The sequence below is a fragment of the Leptonychotes weddellii genome, chromosome 4, assembly GCF_054177405.1.
Source record: "Leptonychotes weddellii isolate Sample4059 chromosome 4, ASM5417740v2, whole genome shotgun sequence".
NCBI classification, from domain to species: Eukaryota; Metazoa; Chordata; class Mammalia; order Carnivora; family Phocidae; genus Leptonychotes; species Leptonychotes weddellii.
Window position 1 is genome coordinate 70177088 of NC_138372.1, and position 19918 is coordinate 70197005.

General features: G+C 35.7%; 1 protein-coding gene across 11 annotated transcripts in view; it reads right to left on the reverse strand.

The window, feature by feature from the left end:
- Positions 1–19918, reverse strand: part of ZNF644 (zinc finger protein 644) — a 101765-nt gene that overhangs the window by 62626 nt on the left and 19221 nt on the right. For 8 of the 11 annotated variants that reach the window (XM_031021134.2, XM_081818762.1, XM_031021142.2 and 5 more), the window contains one exon: positions 4364–4424. The exons of 1 other annotated variant lie outside the window; for it this stretch is intronic. In XM_031021134.2, the coding sequence (XP_030876994.1) occupies positions 4364–4407 (44 nt within the window). In that variant the 5' untranslated portion in view covers positions 4408–4424. Of the gene's footprint in view, positions 1–4363; positions 4425–19918 lie in introns of those variants that run through there. 2 more of the 11 variants (XM_081818761.1, XM_081818767.1) reach the window with 2 other exon arrangements.

Below are 19918 nucleotides of genomic sequence, written 5' to 3' on the forward strand. Positions count from 1 at the left end.
TAAAATCCTTCTAATTAAAAAAAAATGCACCAATAAATACCACTTTTCACCGATCACATTGGCATGGATTAAGACAGGAGTTAATATTTAGCAGGTGTGGGGAAAGAGATATTCTCAAACACTGCTAACAAAAACATTAAGTGATATAATCTCATTGCAATTTTGCAATATCAGAAATTAAACTGCACATATACACTGACCCAGCAATCCGTTGCTACAAATTATCCTACACTCTCACACAATTCCAATAATGTAGTGAAGAATATTTATTGCAGCACTGCATATATAAGCAAAAAACCCTGAGATTTACCAAAGTATCTCTATCAACAAGGAAACAATTATATTAAATGTAATCCATATATGGAAAAATGTCCAAGATATACTGGCAAATGGAAAGCGAAAGATGTAGAATCCATATCAGCTATTTCTGATAATTTATGGGGAGTACAGGGCTGGGTGAAAGAGGACAGTTTTACTTACTCTAAACATCTCCATACTATTTGCTCATACTTAGTAAATAAGTATATGTGACTCCCATAAAAAAATAAAATTTCAAAAATACTAAATGTTACTTGGCAATATATCTGAAAAAGGTCAAATGTACATTGTGCAATCTCATCTATAATGAAGAACAAATATTTTTATTAATTTAAAAGTCTTTTCTTTTTTGCATTACAACAAAGGGCAGCACACATCTACATTGCTACTAAAGAGTGAAGTACAGAGAACTTAATTTGAAAATAAAGGAAATTAGCTAATACAAGGTAAGTATTCATAAAGAACTTCAAATCCTTGGATTCGGGAACTCTGCAAAATGCAAAAAGCAGTGGCTGACCATATAAAATATTGAAGCACAGAATGAAGACGAGTCTGAAACTAAGGTATACCTATCAGCCTCTGAGAAGAGAAACTAACCTAAAATCTTTCAAATACATGTAAGTCAAACAACCTCAAGGTTATATTTCTCTGAATACTCAAATTTATCAACAAGAAAACTAAACATACTTCACATCCATGATGAAATAAAACAAATAACTGAAGTTCTGACATTTGATAAGAATCTATGTCTAAGAAAATCCTTGTAGGGATCAGAAGAAACAGCATGAGATGGGGTCAATGTCCAACTCTGTATTCAACCTTTATGGCAGAAGCTGCAAAGAGGAAAAGCAACAAATTGATCCCAGTGGGGAAGAACCTCTCCCTGCTTTGGACTTGCTAGAAGGCATAAAAATCCCCCAGGTGACTACAATGGCCAACCCAACCAGCCTAATTTCAAATATGGAAGAAAAAAACTAGTATAAAATACTTCACAATATTTTAAGTTCCTTAAGCATATTATTTATATATTACAGGCCTACAATGATAAAAACAAAATTTTTAAAAATACTTTTCATCAAACAGCAAGCTTCCTAAGCTATAAAAATCAAAAATATTATCACACTTCCAGACTATGATTCAATTTCCTTCTCTACTCCACTATTTTTCTACCCTCAGGAAAATGAGAAAAAGTTTTCTTTATAGATGTAACCAGTCTTCCTAATTTTCTACTTGTATTAATCTAATACATCCTTTAAAATTTTTAAAGAAATAACTATTACAAACTCACAAAAAGAATACCATTAGTAGCAAACACTCCAATTTCCATAACATGGATTAATGCCTTCATCATTTGAAAAGAGTAATCAAAATCAACAGTTTTCCTTAAGGTCTCAACTAAGAACATTACTAGCCGTTTTTAAAAACTGGATTCAAAGACGACTTGGGTAATATTTTATTGCCTTCCAAAATATCTATAATGCTGTATTGTCCTCGTTGGCTCCTTCCTACAGCCCAATAGCAACTGAAGTACCCATGTCCTCATCCCATTCCAGCCAATATTCTGAATCCCTAGTTGACTGAGAGAGAATTCTGTTCATTGTTCCATTTTTTTTTTTTTAAAGATTTTATTTTATTTATTTGACAGAGAGACACACAGCGAGAGAGGGAACACAAGCAGGGGGAGTGGGAGAGGGAGAAGCAGGCCTCCCGCAGAGCAAGGAGCCCGATGCGGGGCTCGATCCCAGGACCCTGGGATCATGACCTGAGCCGAAGGCAGACGCTTAACGACTGAGCCACCCAGGCGTCCCTCATTGTTCCATATTTTACAAACATTCACTAAGTACACACAGTACTCTGGCACTGTGCTACTAAGATAAGTAAGACACTGATGGTGTCTACCCTCAAAGAGCTCACAGTCCAGTAAAGAAAACACTCTACTACAGTATGACTAGGTCTGGCTCAAAGGATAAGATAATGCTTGAGATGGACTATTTCAGGAGATAAGCTGATGAGCAAGAGGAAGGACAAGGTGAGAGGCTGGGGAAGAGTGACAACATATAATTAGGACTAAAACTAAATATATGAAACATCAGACTTCATTTATTCAGGTAATTCTAGACATTCTGGAATAGTTGCAGTGAAACTGTTATATGCTATGTTATGGAGTTTACATTTTATTGTGCAGGTGCTAGGGAACAGTAAAGGGGACAACTAGAGGAAGGAAAGCAGTGTAGAATGCTGCAAAGTGAGGTCAGAGACTTGGAGAATCCAATAAAATTACAGAGAGAATACATAAAAAAACTGTAGCATGTTCATACACTGGAACGGTACTCAGCAGTAAAAAATAATGAACTACGATACTCACACAATAAGATGTATGTTGGTTGAAAAAAGCGACATATAAACGAGTGCATATTATATAATTCTATATATATAAAACTCAAGAACAGGCAAAACTAAGCTATGCTGATAAAATTCAGAAAGATAAACCTCAGGGGGAAAAGGCTATTGGACTGGAAAGGGAAGAGTTTGAGGAACTTTCTGGGCAATGAAAATGTTCTACATCTTGATCTGTATGGTAGTTACATGTGTGAACATGTATGTAAAAGCCTCATTCAGCTCTATACTTTAAATTTTATCATACATAAGTTGTAACTTAATTTATATAAAAATGTAAGTTATATCTTATTAAAAAAAAGAAAAAAAATGCATAATTGTGATAGAACAGGGTCAGAATAAGTTAAACCAGTGTCATCCCTTAAGCAATATCTGACTTATAAGAAATCAGAATAAAGGTTCTAACACACTATATATTCAATTAGGAAACAAAATCCCTGTAAGACCTTAAGTACAAAAGTCTAGCTTCTTCTTCCCTACAAGAAGATATATAGACAAGTGTTCCTTATAAATGCTGTGAAGATAATGTACTCGTCCTAAAGAAAAGAAATAGCTCACTATAAACCAAAAAAAAAAAAAAATTTTTTCTACACAGCAGTACCTACCTTACAGAAAGTACTATAAAGATTAACAAGGCATGAGAAGCAGTTAACACAATACAGAGCACAGTAAGTACTCTTCACACTACCACTACAATTATTATTATATAATAGCAATAAAAGGGAAACTTTCCTTCAAATTATGCCTAAACCACTTACTGAGAATACACTGTTTAACTACATATTATTCAACTACAGCACTTCTCATTCTAGGTTTTTTATTTTCTTTTTTTAACTTTGAGATCAGCAAGTTTCTGACAGCTGAAACATCTGGTTAGATTAGAGAAAGACCAAGTTAACTACAATTTAAGTATTCTTTTTAATCTGTTTATATCCTGAAACCATGTTCACTTGCCAAAAGATAGTAAGTCTATCTTTTTAACATCTCAACAGTTAATATTATTAAAAAACCCTCTTTCACATATCAGACCAAAAAAGTACATGATCATAATTCAATTTCCTGAAAGTCAACAGTCTTTAAAATATTAAAGCAAATCAGAATGCTAAATTAGAAAAGTCATTCAGTAGAGATACTCATAAGAAAAAAAGTGAAACAATCATTTATAATTCCAAACATTATATTAACATAAAGAAGTCATAATTTGGCAAATTTAATCAATTTATAGAAGTGCTTCATTAACAGAAATAAGAAAGTAAAATTCGCAAAGGCAAAAACTACTTAAGCACTATAATCAACTAAGAGAACACTGAAGCATCCAGCAAATCTCTTACTGAACTGGTTTCTGAATAGCTAAACCAACCACTAACTCAATTTTCTAACATGTTTAATAGTCACGGGAAACTACATACTTAAGTTAAACTCAACATAAAAGAAGGAAAACTAAGAATTTAGTTCCACAGTTTGATGACTCTATTGTTACTCCCACCAAATCAACTGGAGCAAGTACATCAAAACCAATTCTTCATATTTCAAAATTTTATTGAAAAACTCATTAATTCTGAACTTGAAGGCACATTTTTAAAACATAAGTTTTTTGTGTTACTCCTACTTTGATATGTAACATTTAACAAAGTAGTCTTCTACTTACCTAGATTTTGTCTTATTAACATCTCGTTGCAAAAACAATCTCATTCGAAATTAACTCAAACCTGAAAGAATACATGTAAAGACCATCATTTAGTTTTTGTGTCAAGTATGAATAAGTACATCTATGATACACTTATTCTTTGAAATTAAAAACTGCAAATCAAATTATTTTGACATAACCTGTATCCAAAAGTGGTTCAACTAAAACACGACCATTTTAAACTTTTAGGAAACTTGCTAAGTACCATTTTTTTATGAACAATAATCTATTCAAATGAGAAACTTAAACTTTCTAGTTCTCTTTCAAAAAATTTACAGTAACTTTTCATTAATTTTAATAGTATAGCAATTAAAATCAGTATTTGTTAATAAAACACATACTTCTATCTAGATGTTTATCTAATACTATTAAATATATATACATATATATATATATATATATATATACACCAAAAAGTACACCAAAAAGCTGAAGAAAAAAAATACAGTATGAGATGGCATGAAAGTATATACTAACAGTAAATATAATAATGGCTAACAATGATTAAGTACTTAGTAAATGCCAGGGACCATTATTCTAGAGGATAGTACACACTGATACTTTCCTGCTTCCTCAATTTAATTCACAATCTAGTATAATGTAACAGCTACCCCAACATTCTGCTGAAAACTGACTTGAAAAATTACCTACCCCTAATTTTATCACATTCCACAAATTCTAAAAACTCAGTATGTCTTATCCTGTATTCTACAAATCTCCTTCCCCAGCCTGAAACTAGCTTGTTATTCTTTTGAATTCTTATTCACAAAAAATGGCACCACCATACCTACTGCCATTCTCACCTAGATTCCTGTAACTATTCTATTTCCAGACTATGGTCTCAAATTTCTTCTTCCCAGAATCATGTAAGTTATCATTTTGCAATGGCTATTGTGAGGATGTCACATCTACGCTTCAAGTCCTTCAACAGTACTTACTCATCAATGATCTCATCCTTATCGATTATCCCCAATCTTTACTCTCACATTCACTCCAGGTTTCTAATACTAAACCCCTTCAACTCCCAGAACAGCCCCCATGCCCTCTCAGCTTTCATGCTGCTTCACATGGTGAACTATACCTACCTTTTCTCTCTCTTTAACTTTGCTAACGCCTTTCTTACTAGTTTTGCAATATTTAGCTTAGTCACCCTGAAAGATCCTTCTTCAATTTCTTCCGCTATGGTGTTTCTCAATTGCATAACTGTTTGATAGCTCTATTATCAACTGTTTACTTATGTGTCTCCTGAACTACAGTATGGACACGAAGGACAAGAATTCATTCATCTCATTTCAGCATTTTCACTGGGTGGCACATAGTAAAAGTACAACAGTGCAGGCTGAATCAAAGATTAGAAGTTTTGTGTTGTATCCCAAAATGTACACAGGGATATAGAAGATAAAGAAGTAAAATTCAGGCTAATGAGTTTAATTCACATTTCCAGGACTCGAGAAAAAAAATCCATATCACTTCTGAATCTGGTAACATTACTTTATGAAATAACTACATCTAAGTAAAAAGACAACGATAAAAATCAGCCCGGTGCAAACTTTTATTGAGTAAATTAATCAATTTCACTGATCATCAATACCAAGATTTTGGTACTAAATGTTTGCATCCCTACTGAAAACAAAGTTTGTGGACTATAAATCCTAGACTCATTGAAGTATTAGACTTAAGCAAAAAAGAGCTAGAGAAGAAGGTGAATATGGTCTTAATACTAATGTCAACAACCTAGCCAAGTGTTTCTCAAACTTTAGCACACATCAGCATCACCCAGAGGGCTTGTTATACAGACTGCTAGCCCCCACCCTCAGAGTTCCTGATTCAGTAATTCTAAGTTGGAGCCCAATGATTTGCATTTCTAATAAGTTCCTAAGGTGATGCTAGTTCCAGGACCACACACTAGGAACTGCAGACCTGGAGTTTTCTGCATAATGTCTAGAAGAGATGAGAATATTCTCTCAGCCACCCAATGCCACCAATCTTTACCTACCCAGGACTGGATACTGTGACCTATTACAAGCTAAACTAAAAATCAAAGTGAGAACACTAAAAGTCTACTATGAATTGCTGAGTGTGATGGGATGAAAAAAAATGGCCCTGCAAGAGAATCCACATCCTAATCCCCAGAACCTGCGAATATTACCTTCTATAACCCCTCCCCCCAAAAGAAAAGTCTTTATAGATGTGATTAAGTTAAAAAATTCTGAGATGGAGAGATTATCTTGGATTATCTGGGTGGGCCCTAAGTATTCTTATAAAAAGGGAGATGGGGAAATTTGACTGTACACAGAGAACGTGAGACAGAAGAGAGAGAGATTTGAAAACACTGGCCTTGAAGATTGCAGCCAGTCAGGAATGTCTGTAGCCACCAGAACTGAGAGAGGCAAGGGATGGATCCTCGCCTAGAATTTCTGGAGAGAATAACCCTGCTGACACCTTGATTTCTGTCCAGTGATCCTGATTTCAGACTTTTGGCTTTCACAAATGTCAAACATAAGTTTGTTATTTAGAACCACCTAGTTTGTGATAATTTGTTAGAACAACAATAAAAAATGAATATACTGATGATGGCAGGTTCTCTAGGAAGCCAGAAGCACTACATAAACCAGAAGCACTACATAAAAGGTGCTATGAACAGATTCTTCATATGTTGAAACCCTAGTTGCCAATGTGACTGCATTTGGAGAAAGTGCCCTCAAAAAGGTTAACTGAGATTAAATAAGGACATAAGGATGGGGCCCTAATCCAATACAATTGGCATCCTAATAAGAAGAAAAAGACACCAGGGATGCATGCACAGAGGAAATGCCACGTGAGGACACAGAAAGAAAACAGCCACCTTGAGGAAGGAAGCCTCAAATAAACCTAACACCCCAATCTTGGACTTCTAGACTCCAGAACTGTGAGAAAATAAATTTCTGTTGCTCAAGCCACCAAATCGGTGATATTTTGTTATTGCAGCCCTAGCAGACTAATACAAAGGATATACATGTTTGCACAACAATGTGAATGCACTTAATGCCACTTTCCTATACTTTAAAATGCTTAAACTGTTAAACATTATATGTATACTTTACCACAATCCATAAACACCACACAAAGACATTAACTAACTTTGACTTCAGTTCTTTTTTATTTTGCTCTTTTCAGTTATATTTCAAAGTCCGAGAAAAAAAACACTTGTAATTGCATTTGTTCCCCAGAGTCAAACCAGGTCACTGTAAACACTATATTTTTTAAAGGGGAATTTATAATGAAGTTTGATAGGAAGTACTTTTTAAATCCACACCTAAAAAATATAATTAGGATACTGTCTAGGTGAGTAATGAGAAAACTACAGATCAATATACCTGATGAATACTGAGCAAAAATCCTCAACAAAATATTAAAAACCAAACTTAACACATTAAAAGAATTCTACACATTGACCAAGGTGGATTTATTCCTGGAATGCAAGAATGGTTCAACAAATGAAAATCAATGTAATATACCATATTAACAGAACGAGGGACAGAAACCACATGATCATCTCAATCGGTGCAGAAAAAGCATCTGTCAAAACCCAACACCTTTTCATGACAGAAACGCTCAACAAACTGGTAATAGAAGAAAACTACCCCAACATAATAAAAGCCACATGTGAAAGGCTCACAGCTAGCATCAAACTCAATAGTGAAAGATGGAAAGTTTTTCCTCTAAGATTAAGAAAGTAAGGATGCTTCCTCTTTTTTTTAAAAAAAGATTTTATTTTTAAGTAATCTCTACACCCAGTGTGGGGCTCTAACTCACAACCCCGAGATTAAGAGTCATACGCTCCACGAACTGTGCCAGACAGGCACCCCAAGAATATCTACTCTTGCTACTTCTATTCAACATGGTACTTAAGTACTAGTCAGGGCAAAAGGATAGGAAAAAAGAAACAAATGATCTCCAAATTGGAAAGGAAGAAGTAAAATTATCTGTTTGCAGATAACATGATCTTTTAGGTAGAAAATCTTAAAGATTCTTAAAAAAAAAAAAACTCTAATAAACGATTTTAGCAAAATTTCAGAATATGAGCATGTGAAGATCAGCTGCATTTCCATATCCTAACAATGACCAAACTGGAAAACAAAATTATGAAAATCTAACTTACAGGGGTGTCTGGGTGGCTCAGCTGGTTAAGTGTCTGACACTTGGATTCAGCTTAGGTCACGATTTCAGGGTGGTGAGATCAAGCCCCATGTGAGGCTCCGCGCTCAGCGGGGAGTCTGCTTCCCCTCTTCCTCTCCTTCTCCCTCTGCCCCTCCCCCTGCTTGCACACATGCTCGCTCTCTCTCTCTAATGAATAAATAAATCTTTAAAAAAATTAAAAATAGAATTGCCCTATGATACGGCAACCCCAGTTCTGAGTATATATCCAAAAGAATTCAAAGTAGGATCTCAAAGACAGATTTACAGCATTATTCACAATAACCAACTGGCAGAAGCAAGCTGAAAGTTCATTGACAGAAGAATAAAGGAAATGTGGTATATACATGGAACACTGAAATGGAATACTGTGCAGCCTTTAAAAATAAGGAAATCCGATCACAAGCCACATTAAGGATGAACCTTGAGAACATTATGCTAAGTAAAATAAGCCAATCACAAAAGACAAACACTGTATGATTCCACTCATGAAGTATTTATAGTAGTCAAAATCACAGAAAAAGAGTAAAAAGGTTGTTACCCAAGGGTTGGAAGTGAGGGTGTGATAAAATTAGAGTCTAATGGGTACAGAGTTTCAGTTTTGCAAAATAAAAAGTTTTAGAAATCTGTTGCACAAAAATGTGAATATCCTTTTTTTTTTTTAAGATTTTATTTATTTATTTGACAGAGAGAGAGACAGACAGCGAGAGAGGGAACACATGCAGGGGGAGTAGGAGGGGGAGAAGCAGGCTTCCCGCTGAGCATGGGAGCCCAATGCGGGGCTCGATCCCAGGACCCTGGGATCATGACCTGAGCCGGAAGCAGACGCTTAACGACGGAGCCACCCAGACGCCCCCAATGTGATATCCTTAACACCACTGAACTGTACACTAAAAATGGTTAAGATGGTAAATTTAATGTTTTTTTTTAACATTTAAAAAATATGTAAGTACCAAGAAAAAAAAACACATACAAGGGCCAAGATGGATTAACAGGAATTGAGTTTGCCCTCCATCTGAAAAGTCTAAAAAACCAGAACTATATATGAAATGACAGTTTTTGGATATTAGACAGGCAAATACAGAGGCTGAACCCTAAGAGAAGGGAAACAGATGAGGTAAACCCTCCAACAATCCCAACTTACTACAGACCCTCACCTGGGGACAGGATACCCAGGCAGAATCTGGCGGTTTCCCTGAGTTAAGGAGACTGAATTGGAAGTCCAAAGCTAAGACAGCTAGGGACTGCAGGGCAAAGTACTAGAGAGAAGACAACTGCACAGAGTGAGAACACCCATTAAGTATTATTAAAACAAACCCAAGACCAAGGAAAGAGCCACTCAAAAGGATGACAAGGATTATTGCCCTAGTCTCAAACAAAGACAAAAATAAGACCTGTTTCCTTCAGACAGAGTGGAAAACCTCTTAATTCAGGTAGCACTGACTAGAGTAACTCTAGACTAAACGCTTTTGAAAGAAAGACCCAAAAGGGGAATGTAGCTCAGAAGGGAAGAATCACAAAGTAGCATGAGGAAACTTTCAGGTGTGATAAATGTATTCAGTATTTTGTTTGTGTGGTGATAGCTTCCTAGGTGTATACATACCTCAAAACTTATACTGTACACTTTAAATATGTGTACTTCACTACATGTCAATTATTTCTCAATAAATCCATTTTAAAAATGCAATTAAAACAAAACAACCCAATCACAAAATGGGCAGAAGATTTGAAGCAACAAATCTTTTGGTGAAATCTTTCACCAAAGATATATGAATGTTAAGTACATGAAAATACACTATCACTTGTCATTAGAAAAGTACAAATTTAAGCCATAATGAGTTATCACTACACAACTATAAGAATGGCTCAAATTAATAAGACCAACCATACCACATGTTGGTAAATGTGTGAAGGAACTGAAACTCTCATACAATCATACAGGAAGATAAATGGCACAACTACTTTGTAAAAAGTTTCACCATTTCTTAAAGTGTCAAATATACATCACTACATGTATGATCCAGTCATTCCACCCTCCTAGGTATTTACCCAAAGAAATGAAAGCATATGTTGATATAAAAACTTATATATAAATGTTCACCTTTATTTGTTTTTTTTTTTTTTAAGATTTTATTTATTTATTTGAGAGAGAGAGAATGAGAGAGAACATATGAGAGGGGGGAGGGTCAGAAGGAGAAGCAGACTCCCTGCCGAGCAGGGAGCCCGATGTGGGACTCGATCCAGGGACTCCAGGATCATGACCTGAGCCGAAGGCAGTTGCTTAACCAACTGAGCCACCCAGGTGCCCAATGTTCACCTTTATTTGTAACAGCCAAAAGCTGAAGGAAAAAACATCCACAGACATGTGAACCCTTACACTGTAACTTTAAAATGGAATAAGAGTGAACTAATTACACATGCAACGTGGATGAACCTGAAAATAACTATGATGAGTGAAAAATATGTAGACAGATTATATACTGCATAAGGGAAGGAGCAATAAGTATGAAAGAATTAAAAAGGGGCACAAGGAAAGTTTTGAGGGTAAAGGATATGTTTACTATCTTGTTTGTGGTGATGGTTTCATGGGTATATATAGATATCAAATCTATTCAAATTATATACACAAAACATAAGATTATATGTCGATTATACTTCAACAAATCTGCGTAAGATCACAATAGGCAAATATTAATAAACTTGGGAAAACAATGAGATCTTAAAGAAGTCAGAGTAATAATAATGAGCACAAAAATAATACTGTCATTTATAACCAAAAAAGAACAGACACAAAATGAATCATCTCTCAACATCTACCACTGGTACTACAATTACTCTACAATTGGTAATTCACTGCACGAGCAATGCTTCCAAAATGTCATAGGATATATCCTACAAAACAAGTAAACTAGAGTCATCTGGACCTTCAAACAGATTGATGTATTCAATTTATACTTGCCTAAACTTCTGTACTCAAACACAATTCCTACTGAAATAGAATACTGCTCACCCTAGAACATAGAAATTAATTTTACAGCATGAATCAAAACTCTGTCTGCAATGGGGCACCTGGGTGGCTCAGTCATTAAGTGTCTGCCTTTCGGCTCAGGTCATGATCCCAGGGTCCTGGGATCGAGCCCCACATCGGGCTCCCTGCTCCATGGGAAGCCTGCTTCTCCCTCTCCCACTCTCCCTGCTTGTGTTTCCCTCTCACACTGTGTCTGTCAAATAAATAAAATCTTAAAAAAAAAAAATCTGTCTGCAAAGTAGCCCCAATTCTATTCTACTCCATTATCCATGCATTTGGCAATGAGGCTTTGGGGTTTCACCCATCAAGAGGGAGAGTGTTTTCCCCTGCCCTTTAACTCTAGGCTTCCTTATAAGGAAGACCAATGGAATGCAATGCATGTCAGTTTGCCAATTCTGAGTTAGACCTCAAGAGACCTTGCATGTTTCTGCTCTTAGAATCCTGCCTCCACCATAAGAACAAACCCAGTCTAATCTGCTGGAGGAAATAAGACAGCCCAAATGTCCCACCACAGGCCATCCTAGAGAACCCAGCCAAGAGAAGCAAAGCCACCCTCCTGAACTGCTGCTAAATGCAGACTCATCAATGAGCCCAGCCAAGACCAGAAATACTGCCCAGCTGACTCATAGACTTGTTTTAATAATAAATGTGTTTTAAACCACCAGGTTTTAGAGTAGTTTGTTACACAGTAATAGCTAACTGATATAACTCTATCCTAAAGATACCATATTAAATTATTCTTATCCCTAGAAGAGTTATTTTAGATTAACAATTGGTCTAGATCTTAATTTTGAAGGCAAGGGAAAAAAGAGACATAGAGGTCTATTTTACTGTTTTATTAGCAGTGACTCTACAAAACAGCTTGTCAGTTTGTCAATCTCAAGAGACATATAAACCGAGCAAAATCATTTTTATAAGTAATGTTACCAGTCACTATTATTTTTTGTGGAATTCTGTTGCTAGACAGCTTTACTAGATTCAACCATATAATGAAATTTTTCAGGATCCTCCAAAAATCGATGAAAACTATTATAGAGCAATCTGCTATCATTCCTTTTCTTATTTATGTTAATAGCACCCTGACTGCCCATTAATAAAACACTCTTACTCAACTGTTAAAGTGGTACCAATTATAGGGCCCTGAACTGAGGGATGAACAAGTGACACCCAGGCTGATGAGAATTCCTCAGGTAGCCACAGTAATTTATTCATGGATGAGAACGTGGGCTAGAGTGGGAAATTAAAAATCCTTCTCAGGATGTCTGCAAGTACTAGGAAAGGTATACTCTTCAGTGGAAATAACAGCTATGAGAATTATATGTGTCAGGCAGCCATCTCTGCCCACCTCCTAACGTACTTAGGAATGAAGTCACCACAGAAAAAACCCAAGCCACGAGATATAAACATTATCACAATAATATCATATGCACCTATCAATCCAAACATGCCTGAAATAACTGCAGTTAATAGCAGAATAGTAAATATTTCTCAATCCTCCTACTGAAACCTACTAGAGAAACTGAACAAAATATTAAAAACAATCAATCTGAAGGCACCAAAAAGCTAACACAACAGTAAAGAATGACCAGGCCAGGATCTAAGACAGGATGGAAACCTACAGATACCCTGGGTGGCCTGGGTGGCTCAGTCGGTTAAGTGGCTGCCTTCAGGTCAGGTCACAATCCCGGGGTCCTGGGATTGAGTACCGCATCGGGCTCCCTGCTCAGTAGGAAGCCTGCTTCTTCCTTTCCCTCTGCCCTTCGCCCTCCTCACCCTTGCTCATGCTCTCTCTCTCTCTCAAATAAATAAAATCTTAAAAACAAAAAACAGAAAACAACCCAGCACCCAAGGATGATTTGCCTTGGGGGTTTTTGCCAATCCAGATGAGGCAGCTGAGAAACTGATCATTATTTCTAACATTGTTAGAGTTAACAGAACTAAAAGGGGAATGTAAGGTTCAGAAACGGTGGGAACCATATAAATGCTGCCCACTATTTCAGCTGAGACCCCAAAGGACTAAACTCCAGTGAGCCAGAAGTAAACAAGTCCTTGCACGTACTGCAGCCCTACCTAAAGACATTTAGCTGAGCAAATAAAAAAAACTCAATCCCTAAAATTTAATTAAAGTAATCCCAGACTGCTGGAGACCCCAGGTGTGACACAAGCAAATGAAAATCATCTCTGGAAAGACATTACCATAGGGCTCAGAATTTAAGCCTGGAAAAGCAGCTGAAAATTTAAATGGAATTTAAATGAAAGAACATGGCAGTAAGAGAACCAGAGAAGCAGTCAAACAAAAATTCTCTGTATAAATTTTGCCCAAATCACTGGATGACTGATAAACTATGTATGCACAGAGAACAACTGAAAGGGTCAAGGAGAAAAAGTTAGCAGAGGTCAGTATTTTTACACTTGAAAAACAGAGCTGTACTATTGATGCTTTTTCAACAGAGTGTATTTCTCAAGTGTGCACAGTTTGGCCAATAGGGAGCTGAAGCCTTATAAGGCTGAAGTGACTGAGGACAGAACCCAAACCCAGGAGAACAGGTGGAAATTATTGGAATCCCTAGGAGCAAGAAAATCACAGGGCAAACGTCAAAATCAGAATATAAATTTCATCCAATTCCCAGAACATGAATAGAAACCAGAGTCACTAAAACATATTCATAATGTCCAGTTTTCAAGCAAAATTATATCATACACAAAGAAACAATAAACTGTGATCCATACTCAGGAAAAAAGGGGGAGTCAACAGATATTGATCCTGAGCACCCTGAATGTTAGGGTTAGCATATGAAGAATTCAAAACAGCTATTCTAACTATATTACAAATATTAAAAGAAAATAAACTCAAAGAATTGAGAGAAACCATGAAAAAGAAAGCTGAAAGGTAAAATAACTGAAATAAAAAATTCAACTGAAGGGGGTGATTAGAGGTGGCAAAGAATTAGTGAGCTTGAAACATGGCAATAACACTGTCCAGAAAACAAAGTAAAATGAAGAAAAATTAACAGTCTCAGAGACCAGTAGGACAGTATCAGGCAGTCCAACATAAATATCACCCAATTCAACACTGATGTACAAGATGCAACAGAAGAGAAGAATAAAAAAGGTTCAAAATAATGTTTGTTGAAGAAATAATAACCAAAAACATCTCAGATGATAGAAAACAGTAATTTACAGATCCAAGAATCTCAAACCCAAGTAGGATAAACATAAAGAAACATTTCTACACACATATCATAGTCAGGCTGTTAAAGGCTGTAGAGAAAACCTTGAGTGGCCACAGAAAAATGGCTACATATAGGAAATGACAGTACAAGTAATGGCTGACATCATCAGAAAAAATGGGACATGCTAGAGCAATACCTTCTATATCCAGTGATACTATCGCTCAAAATGAAGGTGAATAAAAAAAGATATTTTCAGATAAAAATGAGATTTGTGTCTAGCAGACTGTAAAACAGAATTAAAAAAAAAAAAAGATGGGGGAAGAGAGAATAAAAATACTTAATCCAAAAAGACAGCAAGAAAGGTGAGAAAAAGAACATAACAGAATAAATAGAAAGCACATTAGACTCTACATTTGAGCCCCAAGACATCAATAATTACATGAAATCTAAATAAACTTTACAATTAAATGATGAAGTGTTAGATCAGATTGAAATAAAAACAATGATATGGTGTGGATACACGAAACAATTCTGAAACAAAAAGGCACAGAAAAACTTAAAGGTTGGGGGGAGAAAATGAACCACCCAAAAACTAACTATAAGGCCCGTGTAGCCATATTGTTATTAGTTAAGGTAGACTGCAAAGCAAAGAGCATTACCAAAGACAACGAGAAATAATGATGATAAAATGTTCAACTCATCAGAAACATTAAACAATTCTAAATTTGCAAAAATGGGCAGCAACACAAGAAAGACAAATCCATAATAACAGAAGATTTTAATACATCTCTAATTGAACCAACATGTTGCAATTAATTGTGGGGAGATGTAGAAGTTTTAAACAACGTGCTTAACCAACTGACTTGACACATATAAATTCTATACCTAAAAACCTGCAGAACACAATTCTTTCCAAAAATACACAAAATATTTATAAAATCTGGCCAATAAATATCTAAAAAGGTACAATCACATCTGGAATCAGGGAAATGGGAAATAAAACCACTACACATCCACAAAAATTGCTAAAATTAAAAATTAACAATACAAAATGTTGGTGAAGATGAAGTACAAAAGTGTTGATGAGATTATAAATTGATACAAAACACTTTGGGAAAAAAGTTTTTAATATCTTCTTAAATTAAACATAAATACACTCTAAAACTAAGCTATTAAACTCCTATTTACTAAATATAAATGTGTGCATGTGTGCGCACTAGGAGACATGTGCAAGGAAATAAACAGCAGCCTTATTCATGAAAGCCTAAAACGTAGAAATAATCCAAATTTCCATCCGTAACAATGAATAAATTGTGGGTTATTCATATAACGTACCGTACTGTACAAGCACACCTCAGAGATAGTGTGGGTTCAGTTCCAGACTGCCACAATAAAGCAAAATTGTAATAAAGCCAAGTCAAATGAATTTTTTGGTTTCCCAGTGCATGTAAAAGTTGTGTTTACACTATACTATAGTATATTAAATGTGCAATAGCAGTATGTCTTTTAAAAAGTACACACTTTAGTTTCAAAATATTTTATTGCTAAAAAATGCTAACCATTTTCTGGATTATCAGCAAGTCATGGTCTTGCCTCAATGTTTATGGCTGCTAACTAATCAGGGTGGTGATTCATGAAGATTAGAGTGGTTGTAGCAATTTCTTAAAATAAGACCACAATGAAGTTTGGCACATGTATTGACTCTTCCTTTCACTAATGATTTCTCTGTAGCATGTGATGCTGTTTGGTAACATTTTACCCAGAGCAGAACTTCTTTCAAAATTAGAGCCTAATCCTCTCAAACCCTACTGCTGCTTTATCAACTAAGGATGTATGTAATATGTATACCCTTTGTTGTCATTTCAACAGTCTTCACAGCATCATCACCAGGAGTAGATTCCATCTGAAGAAAGCACTTTCTTCGCTCTTCCCTATGAAGCAACTCTTCATCGGTTCAAGCTTTATCATGAGATCGCAGCCATTCAGTCACATCTTCAAGCTCCACTTCTAGTTCTAGTTCTCTTGCTATTTCCACCACATCTGCAGTTACTGCCTCCACTGAAGTCCTGAACCCCTCCAAGTCACCTCTGAGGGTTGAATTCAACTTCTTCCGAATTCCTGTTTGTGTTTTTATTTTGACCGCTTCCCGTGAATTATGAATGTTCTTAATGGCATCTAGAATGGTAAATCCAGGTTTTCAATTTACTTGGTCCAGATCTATCAGAGGAGACACTATCTATGGCAACTACAGTCTTAAAAAATGTACTTCTTAAATAGACTTGAAAGTTGAATTTACTCCTTGATCCATGGGCTGCAGAATGGATGTTGGGTTAGCAGGCATGAAAACAACATTCACCTCACTGTACATCTTTGTCAGAGCTCTTGATCAAGTACGTTGTCAGTGAGCAGTAATATTTACAAGGGAATCTTTTTATCCAAGCAGTAGATCTGAACAGTAGGCTTAAAATAGTCAGTGAACCATGTTATAAAAAGATACGCTATCAACCAGGCTTTGTTATTCCATTCATAGGGCACAGGCAGAGTAGATTTAGTGCAATTCTTAAGGGCCCTAAGATTTTTACAATGGTAAATGTGCACTGGCTTCAACTTAAAATCACCAACTGCATTAGCCCCCAACAAGAGTCACCTGCCCTTTGAAGCTTTGAAGCTAGGCACTGGCTTTTCCTAACTAGGATAGTCTTAGATGGCATCTTCTTCCAATATAAGCCTGCTTTGTCTACATTGAAAATCTGTTGTTTAGTGTAGCCACCTTTGTTAACTATTTTAGCTAGGTATCTTCTGAAGAACCTGCTGCAGCTTCTACATCATCACTGGCTGCTTCATCTTGCCCTTTTATGTTCTAAAGGTTTCTTTCCTTAAACCTTGTAAACCAAAACTCTGCTAGCTTCAAACAGTTCTTCTGCAGCCTTTCACCTCTCTTAGCCTTACAGAATTGAAGAGAGTTAGGGCCTATTGCTCTGCCTTAGGCTCTGGCTTAAGGGAATGTTGTGGCTGGTCTGATCTTTTATCCAGGCCACTAACATTTTCTCCACATCAGCAATTATGCTGTTTAACATTCTCGTCATTCATGTGTTCACTGATGTAGCACTTTTCCTTCAAGAACTTTTCCTTTGCATTCACACTTTGACTAACTGGTCCAAGAGGCCTAGCTTTTGGCCTTATCTCAGCCTTTGACTTGCCTTCCTTACTAAGCTTAATCATTTCTAGCTTCTGATTTAAAGTGAGAGACATGCAACTCTTCCTTTCATTTAAAAACTTAGAAGCCATTATAGGGTTATTAAATGGCCTAATTTCAATATTGTGTCTCAGGGAATAGGGAGGCCCGAGTCAAAAGAGAGAGACAGGGGAACAGCCAGTCAGTGGAGCAGAACATTTATTAAGTTTGCCATCTTATAATTGCCAAAACAATTATAATAATAGCATCAGCAATCATTGATCACAGATCACCATCAGAAATATAATTAAAAAGTTTGAAATGTTGCAAGAATTACCAAAATGTGATAAAAAAGACATGAAGTGAGCAAATGCTGTTGGAAAAATGGCACCAATAGACTTGCTAGATACAGGGTTGCCACAAACCTTAAATTTGTAAACAAAAAACAAAAAACCACCATTCGCAAAGCTCAACAAAGTGAAGTGCAATACAATGAGGTATGCCTGCACAGCCATGAAAATGAATGAACTATAGTTACATGCAAAAATAGATATGAATCTCACAAACAATGCTGGAAAAGCCAAGATCCATTTATATACATTTCATTAACAGGAAAAAATATATAGTTCAAAATGTGGTAAAAATATAAAAAAATAAATATAAAAATACAAAACAAAAACCATAAAGGTTAGACGGTAGTCTCTCAAGGACAGAGGGAGAGGTTTGACTGGAAGGGAAAAGAATGGAGGAACTGGCAATGTTTTAATTCTCAACTAGGGGTTGGTTAAGCAGGTACACACTTTTGAATTCTGAAGTTGTACATTTTTTTTACCATGCATTGAGTATTTTTTCCACATTAAAAACATTTCAAAATTAAAAATATAGACATTTAAGGTTTTAAACTTTCCCCCTAAGCACTGGCATTACCTACCCTACAGTATTTGTTTTTATTTTAATTAAAATTATATAAACGCATATTTTAAGAATGAAATAAAGCTTGTTATGAAAATCAGCATTACCCCCCACCTCTTCTCTAACCATCCCTCCCCCACCCAATTTCTAAACAATTTGGTTATACTGGTTTTTCATTTTGGATTTAATTGCCTCCTACATAAGAAAATGAATTAACTCTCTAGTATTCGTTCTATATTTTCTATAACCTCCTCAAAGCCCTACATAAGGATGGCTGACTTTTTCACTAAAGTGTTAAAGCAATTCAATGGAGAAAAATAGGTCTTTTCAACAACTGGTGCTGGAGCAACTGAATATAAAGAGAGAAAAAAAAGAATACCAACTTAAATCTCACACTCTATACCAATATTAATTTTAAGTGGACTATAGATTTAAATGTTAAAATGTAAAACTATTAATCCTGTAGAAGATAGAAAAAAAAATCATCAGGATCTAGACCTAGAAAAAGAATTCTTTGAATTAACACCAAAAGCATGATCCATAAAAAAAAATTGATAAACAGGACTTCATCAAATCAAAAATCTTTTATTTACTCTGTGAAAGATCCTATTAAGAGGATTAAAACACAAGTGACAGAGTTGGAGAAGATGTTTGCAAACTACATAACAAGACTCTAAAATAGAACTCTCAGAACTCAACAGTAAGACACAGCAAAAATATCAAAATAAGGACATCTGAAAAACATCATGTCCATTAAATCAACAAGAACAATGGCAAAAAAAAAAAAAAAAAAGAGTCAACATTTTCCAAACGAGAAATTAACCAAAGTCTTGCTGCAAGACTTTCTTATTCAAGAAAGATGGCTAAATCTTGATTAAGACCAGCAAATTTTGTGGCATTTTATTTTGCCCTATTCCCATCCTCCCACTCCAGCTCTATAGTAGCTTTAAAACTCAACAGTCCACAAACCTGGTGAAAACTAATAGCCCGGCAGCTATACTTGGTGGGGGGGGGGGGGCAGAAGATGATGAGATCACCTCTACTACATTCCC